Source organism: Agelaius tricolor, unplaced genomic scaffold, assembly GCF_023055355.1.
Source record: "Agelaius tricolor isolate 1412-34295 unplaced genomic scaffold, bAgeTri1.0.p SCAF_6, whole genome shotgun sequence".
NCBI classification, from domain to species: Eukaryota; Metazoa; Chordata; class Aves; order Passeriformes; family Icteridae; genus Agelaius; species Agelaius tricolor.
The window spans coordinates 280353-301759 of NW_027269266.1; the positions used below are offsets into that span (position 1 = coordinate 280353).

At 40.5% G+C, this 21407-nt stretch overlaps 1 protein-coding gene across 3 annotated transcripts in view; it reads right to left on the bottom strand.

Moving 5' to 3' along the window:
- The window catches only part of NKTR (natural killer cell triggering receptor), a 39803-nt gene that overhangs the window by 12316 nt on the left and 6080 nt on the right, over positions 1–21407 (bottom strand). For 2 of the 3 annotated variants that reach the window (XM_071428468.1, XM_071428467.1), the window contains exons 3-10: positions 18100–18174; positions 14699–14806; positions 14032–14076; positions 12261–12348; positions 4432–4461; positions 3472–3617; positions 1252–1474; positions 555–704 (exon numbers count right to left, since the gene is read on the bottom strand). In XM_071428468.1, coding sequence (XP_071284569.1) covers positions 555–704; positions 1252–1474; positions 3472–3617; positions 4432–4461; positions 12261–12348; positions 14032–14076; positions 14699–14806; positions 18100–18174 — 865 coding nt within the window. Of the gene's footprint in view, positions 1–554; positions 705–1251; positions 1475–3471; positions 3618–4431; positions 4462–12260; positions 12349–13691; positions 13720–14031; positions 14077–14698; positions 14807–18099; positions 18175–21407 lie in introns of those variants that run through there. The other variant, XM_071428469.1, reaches the window with a different exon arrangement.

The window sequence follows — 21407 nt, forward strand, 5'->3', positions numbered from 1 at the left end:
CCAAACAAACCCAACATTGATTTTAGAGCTAACCCACTGTAATGGACTAGCTCAGCTACAAAAGCAATGAAATTTGACAGTGGAGGTACAAAAACACATTGAAAGCATCTCGTGAACTTGTGACTTCCTTAGTAGCAAAAGAAGAGCTTTTTCTCTTATTCTCAAACACTGCTAAAGTCATGAAATTCCAGATTGATTCTGAACCAAAGTTTCTTCATCAGTCTAAGAAAGATGAAAAATCACCTCTCCCAATCCCAAGTTCCCCTTGCAATCAAGTATTTCCTGTGGTTTGCATTGCATGATTACTTCTGAAATTATTCATTAATAGTTTTTAATTGAGTTTAACACCCTTAAAGATCAATGAAATCATCTGAAGATCTCACTGAAAACCCTTGGCACAGGTCACAAGGAAAAGAAACTGTAAAAAGGACAATGAAATGACCACATGCAGCAATTCTGACACTGCAATCAGCAGCACCAGGAAGAGAATGTTAACAGGAATATTTCATGCACAAATTTCAGCAAGTCAGAATAAAAAGCTCAGAGTTCCTTACGGTTCAGGCTCTACATTGACAACAGGCACATCTCTTCTGAGCAAAAATCTATTTTCAGGCACTGGGGGGATTTCCTCAGGACGTACCACGGGCTTGTCCCGCTTGGTGCTAAGGTCGACTTTGTCTGCGACATCGCTCTTGTCAGAAAGGCTGCCAAGGCAAAGAGCAGGGGGAGAAATCACACTTAGCTGGGAAATCAATCCCTTGGCCAGCTGGGTCCCAAGAGAAGATGCAGCAAACTTAGAGTTGGCTTAACAAGCAAAATGTGTCCACAACCCATTTTAGACTAAAGGGAGGATGGGCCATTATTACTGGAGAGAAAGTTCAGTTCTTGCCTTACAGCAAATAATTCTGCTTTTCATTTACAACTTGTTGAGAAATATTTTTAAAAGATAATCAAATATATGTACCAAGTTCTGCAATAAGCCTGAACTCTCACTTTTACACAGGTGTGCTGAGCCCTGAATAGTTTTACATGCTGGAACTGAGTCATTTCAACATCACTCTTGCTTTTATCTACAAAGATCTTCCATTTAATGGAAAACTCAACAGGCTCAACTTTAGGGTTTTTTGTTTGTTAATAAAATCATGCAGCAAAACTTAAAAGCATTTTCATATTTACTGCTTGAGCACTTCATGAAAACAAAGCAGAATTCCCAGATTTTACTGCAATTATTAGATTTTAGAGACCAGTCACCGTCTTTGGCTTGAGGTTCGCTTGCACCTTGAATCCTCCTTCTTCCTCTCCTCCTTCCTTCGTTTCCTGGACTGTTTGGTTTTAGCTCTTCTTTTCCTCTTTTTCCTCCTGCTCCTTTCATTCTCAGCCTCACTCTCAGAGGAGGATTCTGAAGAGCTGGATGCACTGGAAGAGGACTCTGAGGCTTCTGAGTCAGAGCAAACTTTCTTCTTCTTCTCCAAAGCTTGAAGAGATATTTTCAATTGACACTGTGCACATGTGTGTGCATGTAAAAGCACAAAGCACATCATTTTATAGATGCAGAAATACACAAATGGGCCATTTTAGAAAAGCTCTGTGAACTTTTTCACAATATCAAAGAATCAAAATAAAAATTCATCTGACTGTTCCCAGTCTAAATCCATGTTGGTATTATACAAATATTTTCCAGCAAAGACAAAATACTCAGATAAGCAAAGACCACTTATAGTAAAAAAATTAGGTACTTTTAGAAACAATGCACAGGTTACAAATCAAAGATTAAGAATAAATTAGTTGCTGGCCCAGTTGTGTATTTTTTATTTTCAAAACTTTGTTATTTCCTCTTTTCTGATTCCTCACACTTTTACACTAGACTTTTTCCTCTTGACTTTCTCTAAAGGAGATACATTACCACCTTATCCTAAGAAAAATCAGAAATTAGGTAGAAAATGCAAACTTATAACACTCCACTAATTCACAGAGACTGTCCAAACATATATTTAAGATCATTTATTCTCTATGAATCTTCATGAAAAGGAAAATAAGCTTGACCACATATATTGCATATACTGACTTTACAGAATCTTTAAACCTTTGAGAGTGCACAAAATCCAACTTTAAAAACAGTGCATTTGTATCTCCCTCTTTCAAAAAAACCCAGAAAAGTAATTTTTGATTCCTTTTTGAGTTTGTCATGTCAACCCCTAACATGAACAGGGGACAAATGCTGAGGGCAGAAATTATTTTTTTTGCTGTGCTTTGCTCTCCTACACCAAGATTTACATTTTACAGGCTTGCAAGAATTAATTAAGATTCCACACGTCTACCACAATGATTTTTAGCTGTTGGTGGAATTGTTGTACTCTCTGAGGACATGAGTGTTGGATTAGGCCCTTTGCTGACCCACTCATTTCTGTTTAAACTTCTGATACATCATCACCTATCTTATTTTTCAATTCTCAGTGATTACAGTCCCTCCTGTTCTGGGGGAAATCCCTGAGCTCCCAGGGTCACACTGGTACAATTCTATTGATTCAACTCCAGCAGACCTTGGGTTCTTCCCTATTTGCTTCAAGAGGGGACAAGGCACCCTGAGACCCATGAAGAACAAAAGGAACTCTGTCATTGGGAAGCTCCCATACCTTCTTGGTGATGTCTCACATGCAGCTCCTCACAGCACTGACTCCTCCTTCCTCACAGCACACCCAACCATCTCCAACTCTTCTCAGCCCCCTGACCCACTGTTTTATAGCACTCAACCTCACTGGACACAGCTGTGGCCTGTTAAGGGCAGGCCTGTCCCTAATCTTTGGTGATTCGTACAGCTGCAGCTCCTCAGGGGCCAGATCACCTTCTGCACTATCTTCATTTTCTTGCATTCTATCCCCACTCTGTCATTGAGCAGGTTCTGCAGCACAGCAAGAAGAGAGATCAGGAACAGCTCCTGGGAGGGGGGTGTTGGATTAAACCCTTTTCTGACCCAGAGCTGGGGCAACTGAGAGGTGCTTTAAAAACTTTTATTCCATTTTCATTCTCATGTGAAGGATGAGACAATACAGAGGTTATAATTTATGTTATTATAATTACAAGCTAACTATTATTTAATTATAATAGATGATAAGTGTTTCTTGTCCTATCAGCTTTAGCCACACCATGCTGAAAATGCCTTAAAGCCAATCATCTAAAATTACCCCTCATGGGTCTCACTCCAATGCACCTTTCCTGTTCTATTTCCCCAAAGTACCCAGTCCTATTTGCAAGGCCACCCTTTGAAGTTTGTTTCTGGCTCCATTTCTCCCTCAGCAATGTCTGTCCTATTCCATGGCATTTCTAAATCAGCATTTCCCATCTCAAAGTTTACACCCAGATGCACACACAGTGTGAGCCTTCTGTCAGGCTTGGAGAATTCCCTACAAATCCATTTCCCAGAGATGAACACGATGAATTTTGGGAATGTTGAGTGAACTCCTGGGAACTCACCCTCCTTGGCCGAGCTGGTGAGCAGCACCCCGCAGTCAATGACTCGCACGTCTGCGTAGGGCCTGCTGGCCGTGTCGGTTTTGAGATTTTCTATCTGTTCTATGACTTCAAAGCCAGAAATAACCAGCCCAAAGACAACGTGCACACTGCAGAAAGGAAGTAGTTACAAAGTACAAAACGTCTATGAATCATTGTGGTGATTTTCCAATTAATTCCACATTTCAAAAGTCACTCTGAGATAGAAACACTGAGCTCTTAACGCATTAAATAAGATTTTTTAATGATTTTAAGTTGAACATTGACAACAATGCTAAGATTTTTATGCAATGTGAAACAAAGATCCAGTCTGACATCAAGTACTTGCCTCAAACTGAAGCAGTCTCATCTCCTCAACAAGAGCAGGGTAAACAGATGAAAATTCCTAACCCACCCTTCTATTTTTGCAGTTTTGTGCAATAGAGATCAAGAGCCCATCTATAAACATGACAGAACTCCTCCCCAGAGAAGCAGAATTTATAGATCTCTACAAACCCAGGATACAATTCCCCTCTGGCATTGCAGGGACAGTTAAAATATAGGAATCCTTGGTTTTGTTTTGTGGTACCACATTTCTCTTCCTGTCTTCCATTTGCCCCATAAATTTTAGGGATAAAAACAAGCCCCAAAAGAGATGACTGCTCAAATATATTAAGTTTGGCAATTCAAGTCCCAAATTTATGGGCTGAGGGCAGCAAGCAGGTTTAAAGAAATAATCCTAGGATTTAAGACAATTCAAGTTTTTGTCCAGATTTAGGAAATAAGTTGCAACTTGAAATTTTTATAGAACTGAAACTTTTGTTTTCTATCTCATCCCATTGTATAATTTCCACAGAGTTAAGGATTTGTTTCCCCATTGTTGTCTACTTTCAATATAACCCTCAAACTTCAGCAATCATTTGAGAAATAAGAAAGGATTCTTACCCATCGAGATGAGGAGCAGGTTTTGTTGTTCTGTTGGACAAACAGCAAGATGGGAAGATGGTAAAATAAAATAAAATCAGGGATTCAGATGAAGTAAAAGAGGAGAATGACACAGAAAAAAAAAAAAAAAGAGGTGAAGGTAAGACAAAAATAGTGAAAAAACACAGTTAAATATATGGAATTAACAAATTAACATTACAGATTATACACACAGGCTTTCTTAAACTTTTACATGGTGTTTGTCTGAAGTTTAGCTAAGTGTGCATACTGAAAGCTGTACCAAGTATCATTTCATGCATGCAGTAAACGATTTCCAAGTGTCTTTAAATACACATTTAATGTAACTTTATGATTTTTAGAGAGAAGATACAATTTGGTGATAAATATTAGGTGACCAGTGGGATTTAAATGTTTCTGAGCTTGTTAGCTTCTTAGATTGCAAGGTCACTTTAAAGAGAGTTTATTTTAAAAAAGAAGAGTTATGATATGTGAGAGATTCTCTGCTTTCCCTCACCTCCCACCACTTCTTTCTCACTCCCCATTTACCTGCTTGGCCTCCTGACTCAGAATACAAGGCAATGTTTGTGTCTTAAATCATCAAACACTTCAGCTCAAACCCTCACAGGCTTCCCAAAATCAACAGCAGACATTCTGTGCCACCTACACTTCACTGATAAATGCAGATTTCCTCTCTATTTTTCAGCTTCTCACATTGAGCCTGAATGGAAAATGCAACTGCTTTTTCTACAAATCTTTTGGATTCTAATGCTGCGAATCCTTTTCTAAAAGAAAACTAAAGTTACTTCTCCAAGTGAGCCTGAATTTCTGCTGCACAGGGGATCCTGCTTTGCAGGAATATTGAGTAAAGAACATCAGAGCCTGCTCAAATATTGGGGGAGAATTCAAATAGAAATCACTTCCCAAAACATTCTCTCTCTCTCTCTCCTCCCAAGCACTATCGTGCTTTTAAAGCCTTCTTCCAATGAATTCCCTGCTCTCAAAATAAATAATCAATCACAGGTGATTTTTCTAGATTTACAATAACACCGATTTGGTATGAAGTTTTTCACTGCTAGAATAAAATATTACTTCTTAAACACTTCTCTTCCCTTGAGTTTTGAACTACTAGGTCACAAAACCCTGCAGTGCTGAACACATCCCAAAAGGTGGAACTGTCAATCAGGAGTGTTTACACTCTTGATTTTTTTGTTTTTTTTTTTTAAGCTCCAAATGTCAACCAGCCCACCCACTTCCTTAATACTGAATAATACAGAAAGCTTCTTTGGGTTAACACAGGGGAAGAAATGCTATTAACACAACATTAAATTTCTCAATAGCAGTAGGTGTTCTTTGATTTTTCCTTGCTAACACAGCATATTGCTACAAAAAGAAAAATCCTTATGGCTTTTGAAGCTCTTAAAGCAAGAGTTAACTGCATTAACAACCTGCTGCTAAGTAAACAGTTGGAGTGGCTTTAATTATGAAGCTGATTTAAAGGGGTGAAAAAACCAGAAGTGGGTTACTTCAATGAAACCAAATAGTAGTGAAGACTGAGGGTTTAGAATTAGCTGGAAACAGCAAGAAGCTCAAAACCAGGGCTGGGGAGGCTGCAGGTGCTCCTGCCATGCTGCAGCAGCATTGGAGACGAATTAAGCAAATCACCTAAGCAGGAGCTGCCTTTGCACTGGTGCTTACTGAGCAGAGGAAGGGGTGCTTGGTGCATTAAACCCATGCAGAGGCTGCCCCACTCCCCTGGCAGTCAGAGGTAAAATAAACAGGGTTTTGTCCTTGTTCACCAAGAGAGAACTGCAGGAGAAGCTTTGTCCCACAGGGAAACCTTTCAGATGCACCACAAGGACTTGGGTGACTGAGTAACTTCCCATGGAAAACAGAGCCCCAAATCCTTGTGGTGCCTTTGAAAGTTTTCTCACCTCAGTGTCAGGGCTGTAATCTGACATTTATTCTGCAAAGGTGCACTTTAAAAAAGCATTCCAAGGTTTTCTGCATCAATCCTTGAATATTTGCTTTGGCTTCAGAACTTAACCAGGAGCAAACCTACCTCCTGTCTTGGCACTAGAGAAACCTAAAGCCATGATGAGTTCATCCCCCCAAAATAATACTTTATTAGAACATTTCTATATAGAGCTCTCACCATTTAAACCATTCAAAATCTGCCTTTTAATAGACACTGTTATGCAGGTTATTTACAGAAGGACAAATACCTTTCTTCACTCAAGTTTAAATTGGTTTAGGATACTGCTGAAGAGAAAATCATCTTTTTGATAAGAGCACGTTCTTACCCACCCCCCCAAAGAACCTCAGGCCTAAGAAAGGGTTCAATGCACATAACAATATGATCAGAAAAACAAGAAAGAGAAAAACAGAAAGAAAAGGAAAGGACACAGCCTTAGAGGAATGAGACATTACCTTTGGAGCGCACGATGTAACACTGTTTCTGTAAATTTTACACAAAAATGGCAGAAATAAATTGTAATACATTTTCAGACAAAACTGAGTCTATGTTTTATTAAATACAAGTTTAAAATTATTATTAATCAAGTTGTATGCAGAAAAAGGATGCCTAAAAGAGGGCTCTAAATTTTCTTTAGAATACACTTTGAAAGCTAAAGTTCTCCTTAAAAACAAAAAGAAAACTGGAGACAAAACCTGCTTGCAAAACTACTGCAAAAACAAACAGTTAGAAAGAGAATGCCCCCACTCCCCTCTGAGTCTCAATCCAGCAAAAAATGCCCAACTTGAAGCAGATGAATAAGCAACTTCTGTGGGTTTATTCACATGCTTGCAGCTGCACAGGGCTTCAGAGGTTCTGCTGAATCCGTTGCCAAGCAGGGACTCCCCAGGCTGGCACAGAAATGTTTGGATTCACAGAGGAAACGTGTACAGCCAGGAGTTCCCAACTTCAGCCAGTTCACAGTTAGCTAACATCCTCCTCCTACTAGGAAACTTCTCTACAAGTAAGAAAAATCAGTGTTTTCTCTAAAATATCTGCATTGATTGCTTCTGCTCAGAATTTTAGAACAAAAACCACACTGCAGGTGCAAAAAAGCCCAAAGAAGTGCAGCAGCTGATAGTGGATTTTACCCTGGTGTAATTCTGAGCAGCAGCAGCAATGTCTGAAAACTGAATTATCAGCTGAGCTCATCCCCAGCCCTCCCACCACCCCCAACAAACTATCAGTGATTCATTATCTCTTTGTTACTGATGACACATTCAAGTATCCTGGGAATGTTTTTGTTTTTCCATAAACTTCTGATCAAGCCAATGGGACCTGCTTGTGTGAGAAGTCCATGTATACCCATAATGCTCAAAGATAATGCAACATCAGCCCCTTCCAGCTGACATTTTTTCATTTTTGTATTAGTCAATAATTAGCTCAAAAGGTATTTCATTCACAACAACAACAACAAAAAAGGAAATTATTAACTGTTGATTAGAAAAATACCTACTTTGGGACACCAAAACGATATGAACTACTTTTAATGAGCTGGTAACATTCAGAAATAATTTGTAAAAATCAAAACAAGAGTCTTCCCAAATTATTTTATCTTTCATTTAGCAGATCAAAGTGGTTCCTTTGTTTCAGTTTATGAACTGGGCATGGCACCACACATGAAAACGTTTTTAAACCATAAAATCCTATTTAGTTCTGAGCAAAAAAGCAGAGCTTGAGAGACACATTAAACCAACAACACCCTCAATAAGGAAAAAAAAAATCTGTCAGTAATAGGAAATCAGACTCAAGTTTTAAATAGCTGTGGAACAGAGAGGCAAGAACTCCAAGCATTTGAACTGATAAGGAACAGAATCCAGGACTCCTCTTTAGGTTGCACTAAGGGCTTATTCCTCACCACACTGCACAGCTGAACTATAATGAAATAATTATGACAGAAACTTCCCTCTTTTCACAAAGAGGTTACTTTGTTTTGCCTCCTATTGTTGCTTTACTCTTCCTTCAGCAGGGGCACTTGTGGTTTGTTCCAAATGTAGCTTGGCAGATTCGGTGTGAGGGGAAACAGAGCTGAGCAGTGGGAGGATCAGGAGTCATTAATGCTCCTTTATTTCTTCATTTTCACCAGAACTGCTCAATTCTGTACTGGGAATTCCTCCCTGGCAGGTGGGCCACAGCAATGATGGAATGGCTCTGAAGAGACAAGATATTTCCAGGAAAAAAGAGAAGGGAGCACATGGCTCCAGAACATCACCCAGAGGAATGAATGCAGGCACTGAGCTGGAAATGCAGAACAGCCCTGGGATCTGCTCTGTCTGTGCTCACCCAGGGACTGCTGGATAGCACCTACTGCAGATACAGAAAGAGAAAAGATGGTGCTGGAGTGGTTCCTGCCAATCTCTGCCACATCCTAGGGATTCCTAGCTTGGGATGGAAACAGGACAGTTCCAGATTGACATCCCCACGTAGGTTTAGAACACTTGTAAAATCACTGAGGGTTCTACAGGAAGTTATTAAAAAAAAATAAATCAGACTGGGGCTCCCTGAACACACACAGAGTCAATTTCTGACCTGGTGCCTTTACAACTCTCTCCAACACAAGCCTGCAATGAACTCCTACAAAGCTCTGGGTAAAGAAACTGAAATTGCAGAGTTTTACAAATCTAGAGGGATTCTCTCTGGATCCTTTCTGCTGAACTGCAAAATGCTGTGTTCCTCCAGAGCAGGAAATGTTTCTCAGGCACATGAGAACAGACTTGGCCTATTCACAGAACATGTGCATGGAACTCTCAATCCTCCCTCAGCTACACTTTCTCCTTCCCACCCAACTGTTGCTTCTACTCAATTAAGGGAAAAAAAAAAAAGGGAGGAAAATAGTCTGCAAGCACTAAACCCAGCACTTCTGATACTGCACAGACACATTTCTGACTCCTTGCATCTCTGCACTGTGCCACTCTCCAGCACAATTGGATTGCAGTCCATGCTTTTCCCTGAAGCCTCCCAACATCCCTTCCACTGCCTTTTCCATGCCCTGCTCTCACTGTTGCCCATAAATCCTCCAAGCTCTTTCATGCCAGAGAAATTCCTGACTCCTCCAAGAAAGCTGGTGATTTCTTAGGATGGTTTACAGTAAAATGAGTCTGGAGATTCTGTTTCAAGTAAAACTGTCCACTTGAAATCAACTTTTAGCAATTGCAGTCTTGTGCCTGGTTTGCTGGTGCAATATGCCAAAGAGACATTTGCTGCCTGATTACTTCCTTGAAGATTCATTACTCCAAATACAACTTTTCTCTGGAGAGCAGAGAATTCTGATGAACTAACAGAACTCTTATAGTCAGGATCCTTGTTATTATTTTAGCCCTACTTAGACAAACTGTTATAGAAAGGAAAATCACTTTTTTGCACTCCTTATCTGCCACATTAGATGTGTATAAGATACAGAGTTCTCACCCTGAAAACAAATGCAGAGCTCTAAAGAAGCTCAGATGAACTATCTCCCTTTCTATAAATTTAATCAATGAAATAGATACAAATATTTAAAAAAAAATAATAACCTGAAGGCTACCACTGAATATTGCCTTTCACACACTTTTCAGGTTAAACATTTGAAGAATACTTTACCTAATGATAAACTACAGAGAAACTGAGCATTACTGGGAGTATAAAAAACACATTTTAATTTCAGCTTAAAGTGTCAAGAAGAAAATATTTTATTAAAGAAAAGCTCTATAGATGCACTACACATTCCCTAAAGTAATCAGACAAATGGCACCCAGCAAGACTAACTGCTTTAATAAACTGCATTTTGCACAAACTGCCTGGATACAACCTGCAGGAGCTGCTTCCCACTTGGAATCCTGATTCTCTTCCCTGGCTCCAGGACAGGCTGGTGCCTTTTCAGACATCACAGACCCCAGAAATCTGCATGGGAAGGCAAAAGCTCCAGAGCATCCTCATCCTGAAGGCCACAGAGGACACCCCAGGAGCCTAAAGCTAAGCCTAAGCAGGGCTAAATCCAGCACTGGATTCCTGCAGGCAGCTCAGGTGAATCCAGCTCTCATGGAAGTTTGTAGTCTCTTACTCTGCCTCAATTCCCACTGAACTCACACTTTTTAAAGTGATTCCATGAAAAAATCCAGAATTTTTCAAGGAATCTGCATCTTTCAGAAAACTCTATATTTGATCAAAGTGCTTTTTAAATAATCTTCATTTATTGGCCTGTATTAGTTATAATTTAGTATCCAACACAACCTTGGGTTGTTTTGGTGTGTGGGGAGAGACAAGGTGTTAAAATCTGATTGAACAAGCTGAGCCTACCAAGCATCAGGGAAAGAAGATGACTTTGGAATCAAATGCAGGAGAGAAAAGAAACTTTAGAGCCCTCAAATGACAGCTGCTTGACTGATGTGACATCATTAGCTTTTCATGTTCAATGTTCAGATAAGCTTAAAAATGGAAAATGAAGGCAAGAGAACCCAAAGGCAAGTCATCAAGTGAAAAATAATGAAGCAATGCCTTCAGAGAGCTTATTAAGGCATGGAGTTTTATTTATATCAACTGTTTTCAATATTAATGTGCACACATATCCTTTCAGATTTATTGTAATGAAGCACAACATGTAAAATTTCCTTTGAAGGGAACAGAAAACAAGCTTTTGAAACAATTTTATCTCTATGAAATGTCTAAACAGTGCTAAGTGTGAGACTTTCTTTTAGGTTCCTATGCATCTTCCATTTTCAGGACATTTTTTAGGAAAAGACCTAAAAATGTTTCTTATCTGAACTACATCATATCATACTGAAGATCTTTTTCAGGCAAAGAAAAAAAACCCAAGATTTTTGAGGACAATTTACTCCTTTACTGAAGCCAGGGAAGCGCCATTCATTCTTATCCCCCAAGAAAGATGGCAAAGAAAAAAAGACTTTTTCTAGTTAAGTAACTATGCTAAAATTTACTTTCCAAACCCCAGGGTTGTTTCCCAAAGTATGTCCAGACTAAAGTTATCAACCTGCTCTTTCCAAATTCAAACTGGTAAACATTAACAGGAGGCAATTTTGAAAAGGGACTTAACAAAAGGAATAATCACATCAAAGTGTGCAAGCTTAAAAAACCTGACACTGAACCTAAAATACATTTGCTTTGACCTGGAAACCCTCAATTATCAGCCCTAAGTGTTTTACTTATGAGTAAAGCTAAAAGTGTTTTCTGTAGTTTCTAGAATTTAACAGAATGTGGCTACTAGAATGGCATTTTTTAAAGGTAATGAAGGAAAAATCTGGTTATCAGCACATAATTCTACATAGTGTTGGTATATGCACAAGTTAACAGAGTTAGGATGTATTTAAAAATTATGTCAGGAACAAATACTATTATTAATTTTTTGGAGTAATCACAATTACCAAATCAAAATCCCCACTCATTCTCCTCCTGAAAAAAAAACAACAAACAAAACAGCTCCCCAAAAGCAAATCAGAAATCATCATTTTTTCAAGAGCAAAACCATACAAACCACCTGTAGACCTCACTCCCCCTCACATACAATGCTCACCACTGTCATTTGCAGATTATCTGATGAGATTTGTGCACCCACAAAGCAAAGAATCTATTCCTGGCTGCTATAAATCATATTTTTAGGGCAAAAAGCCACAAAGGACAAACATCCATGGAGCACCAGCTTTAATCTAAACGAATGCCAGAAGGAAATCTTGATCTCTACCAATTCCTGGAGCAGGTGCCACTCCTTCCTAGCCAGGATCAGGAAGGGAGAACATGGATATGGATAATTTAGCAATACCATCTTTCTCATGAACAGCGCTTCTCTGTGTAAGAAAAGCTCCAGTGTGGGATCACTTCTACTCACATGAAAAATTGGGAACCATTGGTATGTTTCCCTCGGTTTGCCATTGACAAAAGGAACGCTCTGTCATGTTTGAGAATAAAGTTTTCATCTGTTTGAAGAAAAAATATGTTTGTCAGATTTTCCCTGGCAAGGGAGACAGGTTGTTTTCTTAGTAACTTATGGATGCTCTAAGGAGAAATTCTGCTGCTGCTGGAGAAACGGGAACAGGGTGGAGGAAAAACAACAATCAGGTTTAAACAAGTCTCTTCAAATTACAGTTGAGACAAAAGTTTCTTTCTTAAAATGGTGCAGATATAGTGCAAACATTTCTCATTTAAAAGAATTCATGATGAGGGTCTTCAATAAACATTAGATCACGGATTTATATCCTGAGTTATTTGGGTAAGAACAAGGTTGGCACAATTATTGACATTCTAAAGCAGGAATTAACATACATGATGCTGTTATTGACACTCCAGGTGGAAAGGTCAGGAGAAAAAGCTGATTATTTGCCTGGTATGGCACACTAAAAATGCCACCTCTACACTCAAAATTGGAAGTCTCAAAGCAGAGAAGGGAAAAAAACTCTCTATATCTGAATCTAAGTATAAAAGCTACTAAAAATAAACTGAACATGCATTTTATAGTGCAGTGAATTAAAGAGGAGTTCTGGTTGTACAGCAGAATATAAAACCAGATCTTCTCCAGGTCATTTCCAAAGATAAAAACACCAATTTGAATGTACAAAACTATTAATTTTTAGATCACATGTCAAAACACAATCCTGCATATTTAGCACTCGCCATGAGAAACAAACCCTGAGTAACTTCTTGGCAAATGGATCTGTTCAAGCCTTTCCTTGACTACAAACTTCAATAGTCCCATATCAAACTCTGTCTGTTTTGTAAGAGAAACTTAGTTTCATGCATCTAACCACACACAGAACCTGTAAACAGAACTTATTTACACCACAGAGGCTGTAAATAAGTATATTCACTGTCTTAACACTTGAATATCACAGCAACCACCTGGTTTTTTATAGAAATAATTGTATGTCTTTAAACAAATAATTTAAAACCTCACCATTTTCCTTCCAACAGATTTTTACAAGAGGTAATTGTACATTGATTTATCAATGCTTTGCAAGGAAAATGACTTGTGTAGCATGTAAATAAAGGCAGAAATGAACCCTAAGCATACAAACCTTGAGTAGGGAAGGGGAGGAAAAGGGACATTAACAAAAGAAGAAATCACTGTTCAGAGCTGGAATTATGTGGATTTTCTCTCAGAATAAGTCATTAACCCTCAGAAAGGTTAGACACAGAACTCTTTATTTCTCCAAGCAACACAGATATCCATCTACAAAGGGACTTAGCAGTTGTCTATATATTTACTAGGGAGGGGACAAGGGAACAGAGTTTGAATTTGTGTTACTGAGCTTTTGTCTCTTACCTTTTCATTTTGCAAAAGACCACATTCTCTATAAACAAAAGAATATGTTGACAGTTTTAGGCAGGAAGATAGGAGTTTATTCATGAATAAAGTTGCCTAGCCTCCATGCTGAAAGTCATGTTTAACCAATTATGTTAGCCTTAATTAATTGTCATTTTAAGTTAAATATTAACAAAAAATTATCTGAAAGTCATGCATATAAAAGGAATTCTCATGCAACATTAGTTTCATGCAAAAAGGTGATCTATGAGTGAACCTGTTTTCATTAAGTAGTTTGGGAATCAAGACTTGTTTATCTCAGGACTGAACAGAGAATCTGCAAAGACATATTTGCTCTTACCTTTGAAATAGCCACCATAAATAGATTCACCTCCTTTTCCATTACCTACAGATTTAAAAAGCAGCAATTAAAATTCTTTTGTTGAAAACTTTTTGTTTCACTTATACAAAAGTTGTGCATAACATTCCACCAGCACTTGACTCTCAAAATAGGAGATTCCCTCCTCAGGCTCTTTAGGACAGGACACAGTGAAAAGAGACATTTTGGTAAGGATAGGTATTTCAGGAAAGGAACAAACAATCCAGGAAAACTCCTTCTGGAGATGTTTCTAGCTCATTCAATGCTTTATTATCAATTTTAAACTTATTCAATCAGTTACATTCCTGTACCAACAGAACATCACCAGGGCTGCCTCTACTGCAGACCCAGAAGTGCAAAGCAGTTCAGACTAGAGTTTGCATTTGAATTGTTTTAATAAGATAGAATATCATAAAACCCTCCAGTGAGGAGTTTTTAACACACTTCTCTAAACAAATATTACATCAGTTGAAACATTTGAGACCTTCCAAAATTAACAATAAAATGGGTGATCTATGCTCTACCTTACACAAATGAAGTATTTTTATGGCACTCTAATACTTTCATGGTATTTTCTAAAGTTATGAAGACATAAATGCTAACATTTCTGTTCCATTTCAAATTTGGCAGTTTGAAAAGCCCATTTTACCTTCACTGAAGTCCCCCCCCTGAATCATGAAGTTTTTAACCACACGATGGAATGTGGTGCCTTTGTAGCACAGCTTCTTCCCAGTTGTTTTGCCAATTCCTTTTTCACCTGCAAGAAGGGGAAACAAAACCAATCTACAGATTGTCACTGAACCAATTGCAAGGGTTTCCCTCCCTGGTTCTAAGGGATATGGCAGCCACAACTAAAAGATAACACAGTCCTACCTGCTGCCTTTTCACCATCCAGAAGGGGGATTTTTACAAGGGAACTCTGAGGTTAAAATTAAGTTGTTTCTTTAAAAAATTTCCCTTTCCCCCTCAAGAAGAAGCGTGTAAATCTACTCAGGGTAATTTATAAAAAAACCAAGAGTTCAGGATAATGGTGGGTTAGCTATTTTCTGTGGGTACAGCTACAGCCCTGTGCAGGTCACAGTATCCTTTTCAAACCACTCACACATCTGGATGTGCCAGATAATTCCCAGGAGAAAAGCCAGGAAAACAGATTTCAACTCAGCTTCAATGTGATCCACACTTGGAAAAGTGGGACTGAGCTCCTCCAAGCTTCCACACCTTCCCCAATCCTTGCACAGTGTCTGGCCACCCCTTTACAGCAGCTGCAGATCAGGTGGGCTGGTGATTTTTCAGTTCGTGAAAAATCACCACACAACCTCGAGTTTCATTTGCACTTCTTCCAAAATTCAGAAGAGAAGCTGCCCTGGGCTCATGGATGAGGTGACAATGACTGGCAGGGCTGACATTCAAGGCAGTAGGTCCATGAGGGATTTATGCTGGGCAAGAGACACTGACTGGAGCTTCCCAGAGGGGGGGAGCTGGCAGAATGTGCCAATTAACAGTTAAAAGTAATAATAATAATAATAATAATAATAATAATAATAATAATAATAATAATAATAATAATAATAATATACACTGTGCAACAGTTAAAGCCCCACATTATCCACATGTGAAGGGACTGAGCTACTGCAAGCTTCCACACCTTCCCCAATCCTTGCACAGTGTCTGGCCACCCTTTTACAGCAGCTGCAGATCAGGTGGGCTGGTGATTTTTCAGTTAGTGAAAAATCACCACAAAACCTCGAGTTTCATTTGCACTTCTTCCAAAATTCAGAAGAGAAGCTGCCCTGGGCTCGTGGATGAGGTGACAATGACTGGCAGGGCTGACATTCAAGGCAGTAGGTCCATGAGGGATTTATGCTCAAGAGGCACTGACTGGAGCTTCCCAGAGGGGGGAAGCTGGCAGAATGTGCCAATTAACAATAAAAGATAATAATAATAATAATAATAATAATAATAATAATAATAATAATAATATTGTACATTGTGCAACAGTTAAAACCCCACATTATCCACATGTACAGGAGATGCAGTGTACTGAAATATGAATTAAAAGAATAAATAACAGGTCAAATAAGCCAATGTTGATTTTCATCACTGGTTATGGAATAGGAATTTGACACACATAGGTAAGAGAACATTTCACCAAATATTCTGCACTCTAGAAATGCAGATACACTCATTACCCAGAGCCAACACTCCCCTGCTGCATTCTATTACTCTGCCACCCCAATCATCCCAAATTTGCCATTCCAAGCCCATCACTGCCAGGGCAAAGGGCACTGCTGTTTATCATCCCTCACTCATGGAATACAAATTTATTAGTTATTTACCTGCCTCTCCACACCCATAATCCCAATCCACACCTCCTCCTACCCCATTTTTGATTTCCACATGAATTATGCAAGCCAAGCTGTTTATGACAGGGATGGACACACTCCTCCCCTCTTTGTACAGCACTGCAAACCTTCATCCAACACCACCATGGAATATCTGCCTGCATGTTTGCTCATGTCTCAGGGGGTCCCTCAGGGCTATGGAAAATCCCCTCAGAGATGGGATCCTGCATGGCACTTGAGCTGGAGCAGTTACAGTCCTGTGCCAACAGAACATCACCAGGGCTGCCTCTGCTGCAGACCCAGTTCAGACTAGAGCTTGCATTTGAATTGTTTTAATAAGATGGAATACCATCAAACCCTCCAGTGAGGGGTTTTTACACACTTTTCCAAACAAATGTTACATCAGTTGAAACATTTTAGACCTTCAAAAATTAACAATGAAATGGGTGATCTATGCTATACTTCATATAAATGAAGTATTTTTATGGCACTCTAATACTTTCGTGGTATTTTCTGAAGTTATATATTATGAATACATAAATAACATTTCTGTTCCTTTTAAAGCTTAAAATTAAAATTCTTAAACAGAGCTGGTGGTGAGATGGGAGCTTTGGCTGTGGCCATAAATCCCAGTCCCTTTTCTTACCCCCTTTAGAGTATTGCCAGTGCTTTCCCAGTCAGGTAAAACCACAGGAGTTGTTCCAGTGGGTTAACCCTAACCCTGCAGCACCTCCCTGAGCTCAGACACTTCCACACAACATCCAACACACAGCTCCTGAGCTCAGCTTCTCCTCTCTTTCAGGCCAAACACCAGCCTTGCTCTTTTTGTCTAGACATGCATGGATTTGGTCAGGAAAAGAGAAATCATTGTCTTTGAGCCCCATCCTTCCTAAGCAGCTCTTTCCAGGCCCTGCAAAGCCCTTGGAAATGGGATGGCAGAGGAGAATTGGCTGCCCTGGTAGCACCTGGAGGGCAGCTCAGTGTGAACTGGGTGCCAAGTGGTGCCAGTTTGAGACCAGAAGGGAATCAGCTCCTTACAAAGCACCACAGCAGATGGGCCCAGCTTTGTTCCATAGGTGGGCAGCATTGCAAGGCCAGCTGCTGGAATTTAAAAAGGACATTTCCAGGGGCCAAATCTACTTCTGACAGCAATGCCAGCATCACTCTGTCCTCCTCCATCTGCCAGAAATACCCTGGCTTGATGATGGCTTTCTGCAGATTCTATGCTCCAAAATGGGACAGCATCACCTCTCCATTAGAATTTACCTCCTCAGGTGGGAACAGGCCTTGCAGATGGCTGTGGTTTGTACTTGGATAAACAAATAATTATTAATAACAAAAATCACTATCAGTTAAAAGCCCACTACCAATAAAAGCCCACTACCAATAAAAGCCCAATATTTATTATCAATTTTAAACTTATTCAAACAGTTACATTCCTGTACCGACAGAACATCACCAGTGTAGCCTCTACTGCAGACCCAGAAGTGAAAAGCAAATGTATGCTCCCAAATCTTTGAAAAAGACATTATTAATAAAGAAAAAATTGGTATCTCTGCAGGTTGTAAAATAATCCATAGAAGCCTCACTGTTGGGCAGAAAATGGAAGAAGACATTCATAATTATCAATAAAATCACTATCAATATAACTATTAACATTTAAAATGTTATTTATTAACAATAAAAATCTGAAATATCAGCTACATACCCGAGCACAAGCAAAGGAAGTTCTTACAAGTCTTTGGACAAATGTCTGAGAAGAGCTGAAACATAATTCGACCAACTAGAAAATAATTAAAAAAAAAAAGAGTTTTAGAACTGTCTGGAATAAGAAAATCTGCATATAAATCAATCTGAATGTTTTAAAATTGTAATTTTCTGAAAAAAGGTTATTTTATCAAGTAGAATAAGAAAACATCTGAAGCATGCATATATTAAAACACACAGCAAGAAAGAATAACAGAATAGTAAAAAATAGACAATAAGTAATAACATTCCATCCAATTTATCAGAAGACCTAGGGATTCCATTGTGATTTCAACCTGGAAAGCCAAGCTGATTTACTAAAATAGTTTAATCATGTCAGATCTTTTCCATTTGGAAAATGATTTCCCATAAATGCAGCTCCTCAGAGAGCTGGAGCAATTCCCTCCCCAATTACTGTGTTTATACAAATACATTAATAATCACATTTGCACAGTTTTCCCTGTGATCATTACCTACAAAGTCCAACTGGCTTGGCTCCATTTTATGCTGAGGATTACAGCTGCATTGGCACTCTTGGCCTAAAATCCTTCAGTTTAAAAAAAACCCAGATGAATCAAACAGGGAAGATGAAAGGCAGGCAGGACTAATGCTCCACTTGCCAGCTATTATAAACTAAATATTTTCTCTTTGCTACTGGTGGTAATTGTGTTAGGTCCCTTCCAAATCTATTAAAATACTGCTGAAAAGTGGTGGAATATAAAGAAAACTGTTTTAAAACTGATTTCTATTTTCTATTTTATTTTCCAAGATAGCGGGATAGTAAAGTACTAAAAAAAAAAAATCCATGACAAACTGCTCCCAAATGTATGAAATCTTTAAAAAATACATAATTAATAAAGAAAAAATTGGTATCTCTGCAGGTTGTAAAATAATCCATAGCAGCCTCACTGTTGGGCAGAATTACAAGGAGACCAGCAATAATCTATCAATGAGCACTACACTCTAGTGGTGCACACTGGTAAGACTTCATTTTAAAAAGTAACTACTCCAATAATAACTTCTCTTTATTTTCCTTTAAAGAAAAAAAAAAAGTTCAAATGTATTTCATTCAATACTTAAAAAAAATAAATTGAGAGGCTCCTAAGAAACTGCATTCAATTTTAAGGCTCTGTCCAGATATATGCAATTATAAGATGGTGAATTGTTGGTTCAGAAAGGAGGAAATAAAATAACAGCATCAGTACTTGATAATCTTAGATAAAAACTCCAGATGCCTCGAGCTGTTGAAAGGTCTGAATCTCATTAACTGCAGGAAGAATGTTCTCTAAGCATTCATCACCACAGCAGGAAAATCCAAAGGAAATGGGTAGGGAGAGTGTCCAAAGAATGAAGAAATGGAGAATATTCAAAGATCCCCCATCAAACAGCAGCTCTGTAACTACCACTATGACAGAAAGGCTGTTTGTAAGTGGAGAAACCATTCTCAGCTGTGAGGATTGCACATTCCTACCAGGAACACAACAGCCAGTTCAGGAGAAGAGTTCCCAATTTTCATTCTAGCCCAGGAATTCAGCAGAACACAAATCCCACTGCCATTCCCTGCTGCACAAGCACTGAGCTGAGCAGGGACCCAGAGCTTCAGAGAGCCAAGTGCAGGCTGCACAGAGCCATGGGAGAGAAGCCACAAGGGCTTGGGTTGGAAGGGACTGGAAACTTCACCCAGCCCCAGCTCTACTGCCACAGGCAGGGACACCTCAACTGCCCAGGGACACCTCAAGGGACACCTCCAGGGACACCTCCACTGGCCCAGGGACACCTCCAGGGACACCTCCAGGGACACCTCCAGGGACACCTCAACTGCCCAGGGACACCTCCAGGGACACCTCCAGGGACACCTCCAGGGACACCTCCACCATCCCAGGCTGCTCCAGGGACATCTCCAGGGACACCTCCAGGGACACCTCCACTGGCCCAGGGACACCTCCAGGGACACCTCCACTGGCCCAGGCTCCAGGGACACCTCCAGGGACACCTCCAGGGACACCTCCAGGGACACCTCCAGGGACACTTCCACTGTCCCAGGCTGCTCCAGGGACACTTCCACTGTCCCAGGCTGCTCCAGGGACACCTCCAGGGACACTTCCACTGTCCCCAGCTGCTCCAGGGACACCTCCAGGGACACCTCTACTGTCCCCAGCTGCTCCAGGGACACCTCCAGGGACACCTCTACTGTCCCCAGCTGCTCCAGGGACACCTCCAGGGACACTTCCACTGGCCCAGGCTGCTCCAGGGACACCTCAACTGCCCAGGGCTCCAGGGACACCTCCAGGGACACCTCCACTGGCCCAGGCTGCTCCAGGGACACCCCCAGGGACACCTCCACTGCCCCAGGCTGCTCCAGGGACACATCCAGGGACACTTCCAGGGACACCTCCACTGCCCCAGGCTGCTCCAGGGACACCTCCAGGGACACTTCCACTGCCCCAGGCTGCTCCAGGGACACCTTCCACCATCCCAGGCTGCTCCAGGGACACCTTCCACTGTCCCAGCTTGCTCCAGGGACACCTTCCACTGGCCCAGGCTGCTCCCAGCCCTGTCCAGCCTGGCCTTGGACACTTGCAGGGATTCAAAGGCAGCCACAGCTTCTCTGGGCACCCTGTGCCAGGGTCTCAGCACCCTCCCAGGGAACAATTTCTATTTAATATCTCATATAAACCCATCCTCCTTCAGTTTGACACCTTGTCCCATTGCTCCTTGCCCACGTGAGTCCCTCTCCAGCTCTCCTGGAGCCCCTCTAAGTCCTGAAGAGACTCTAAGGTGTCTCTGGAGCCTTCTCTTCTGCAGGCTGAACAGCCCCAACTCTGTCTCTGCAGGAGAAGGCTCCTCCTGCATTCACTGTGTGAAATAACACACGGCACTTTCCAGGGAAAAAGCTGTCACCACCCCCATTGTGCTCCCAGCCCAGCTGCTGCACCACCAAGGTGCCAGCTGCCAAGGAACTCAGGAGGGCTCTTAGTCCCTGCAGGCTCCAGAAGGGACTTGTGCTCTGAGGCATAAATTGTAGAAGGATTTTGCTGCAAAGCCACCACATTTAGCACCTGAGGCAGCAGACAGCAGCACCTTGGTGCTCCATTGGAAGAACTCTCTTGTGTTCTTGCAGATGACAAGGCAGAAGATGGAAGGAGACATTCCTAACTAAGGGATCACTTCCAGCAGTATTTTTCACCAGTGCTTGGTCAATAACAAAGTCTGCCAGGTGCTCATAAAAATCACAGAATGATTCCTGCTGGAAGGGACCTTAAATCATCC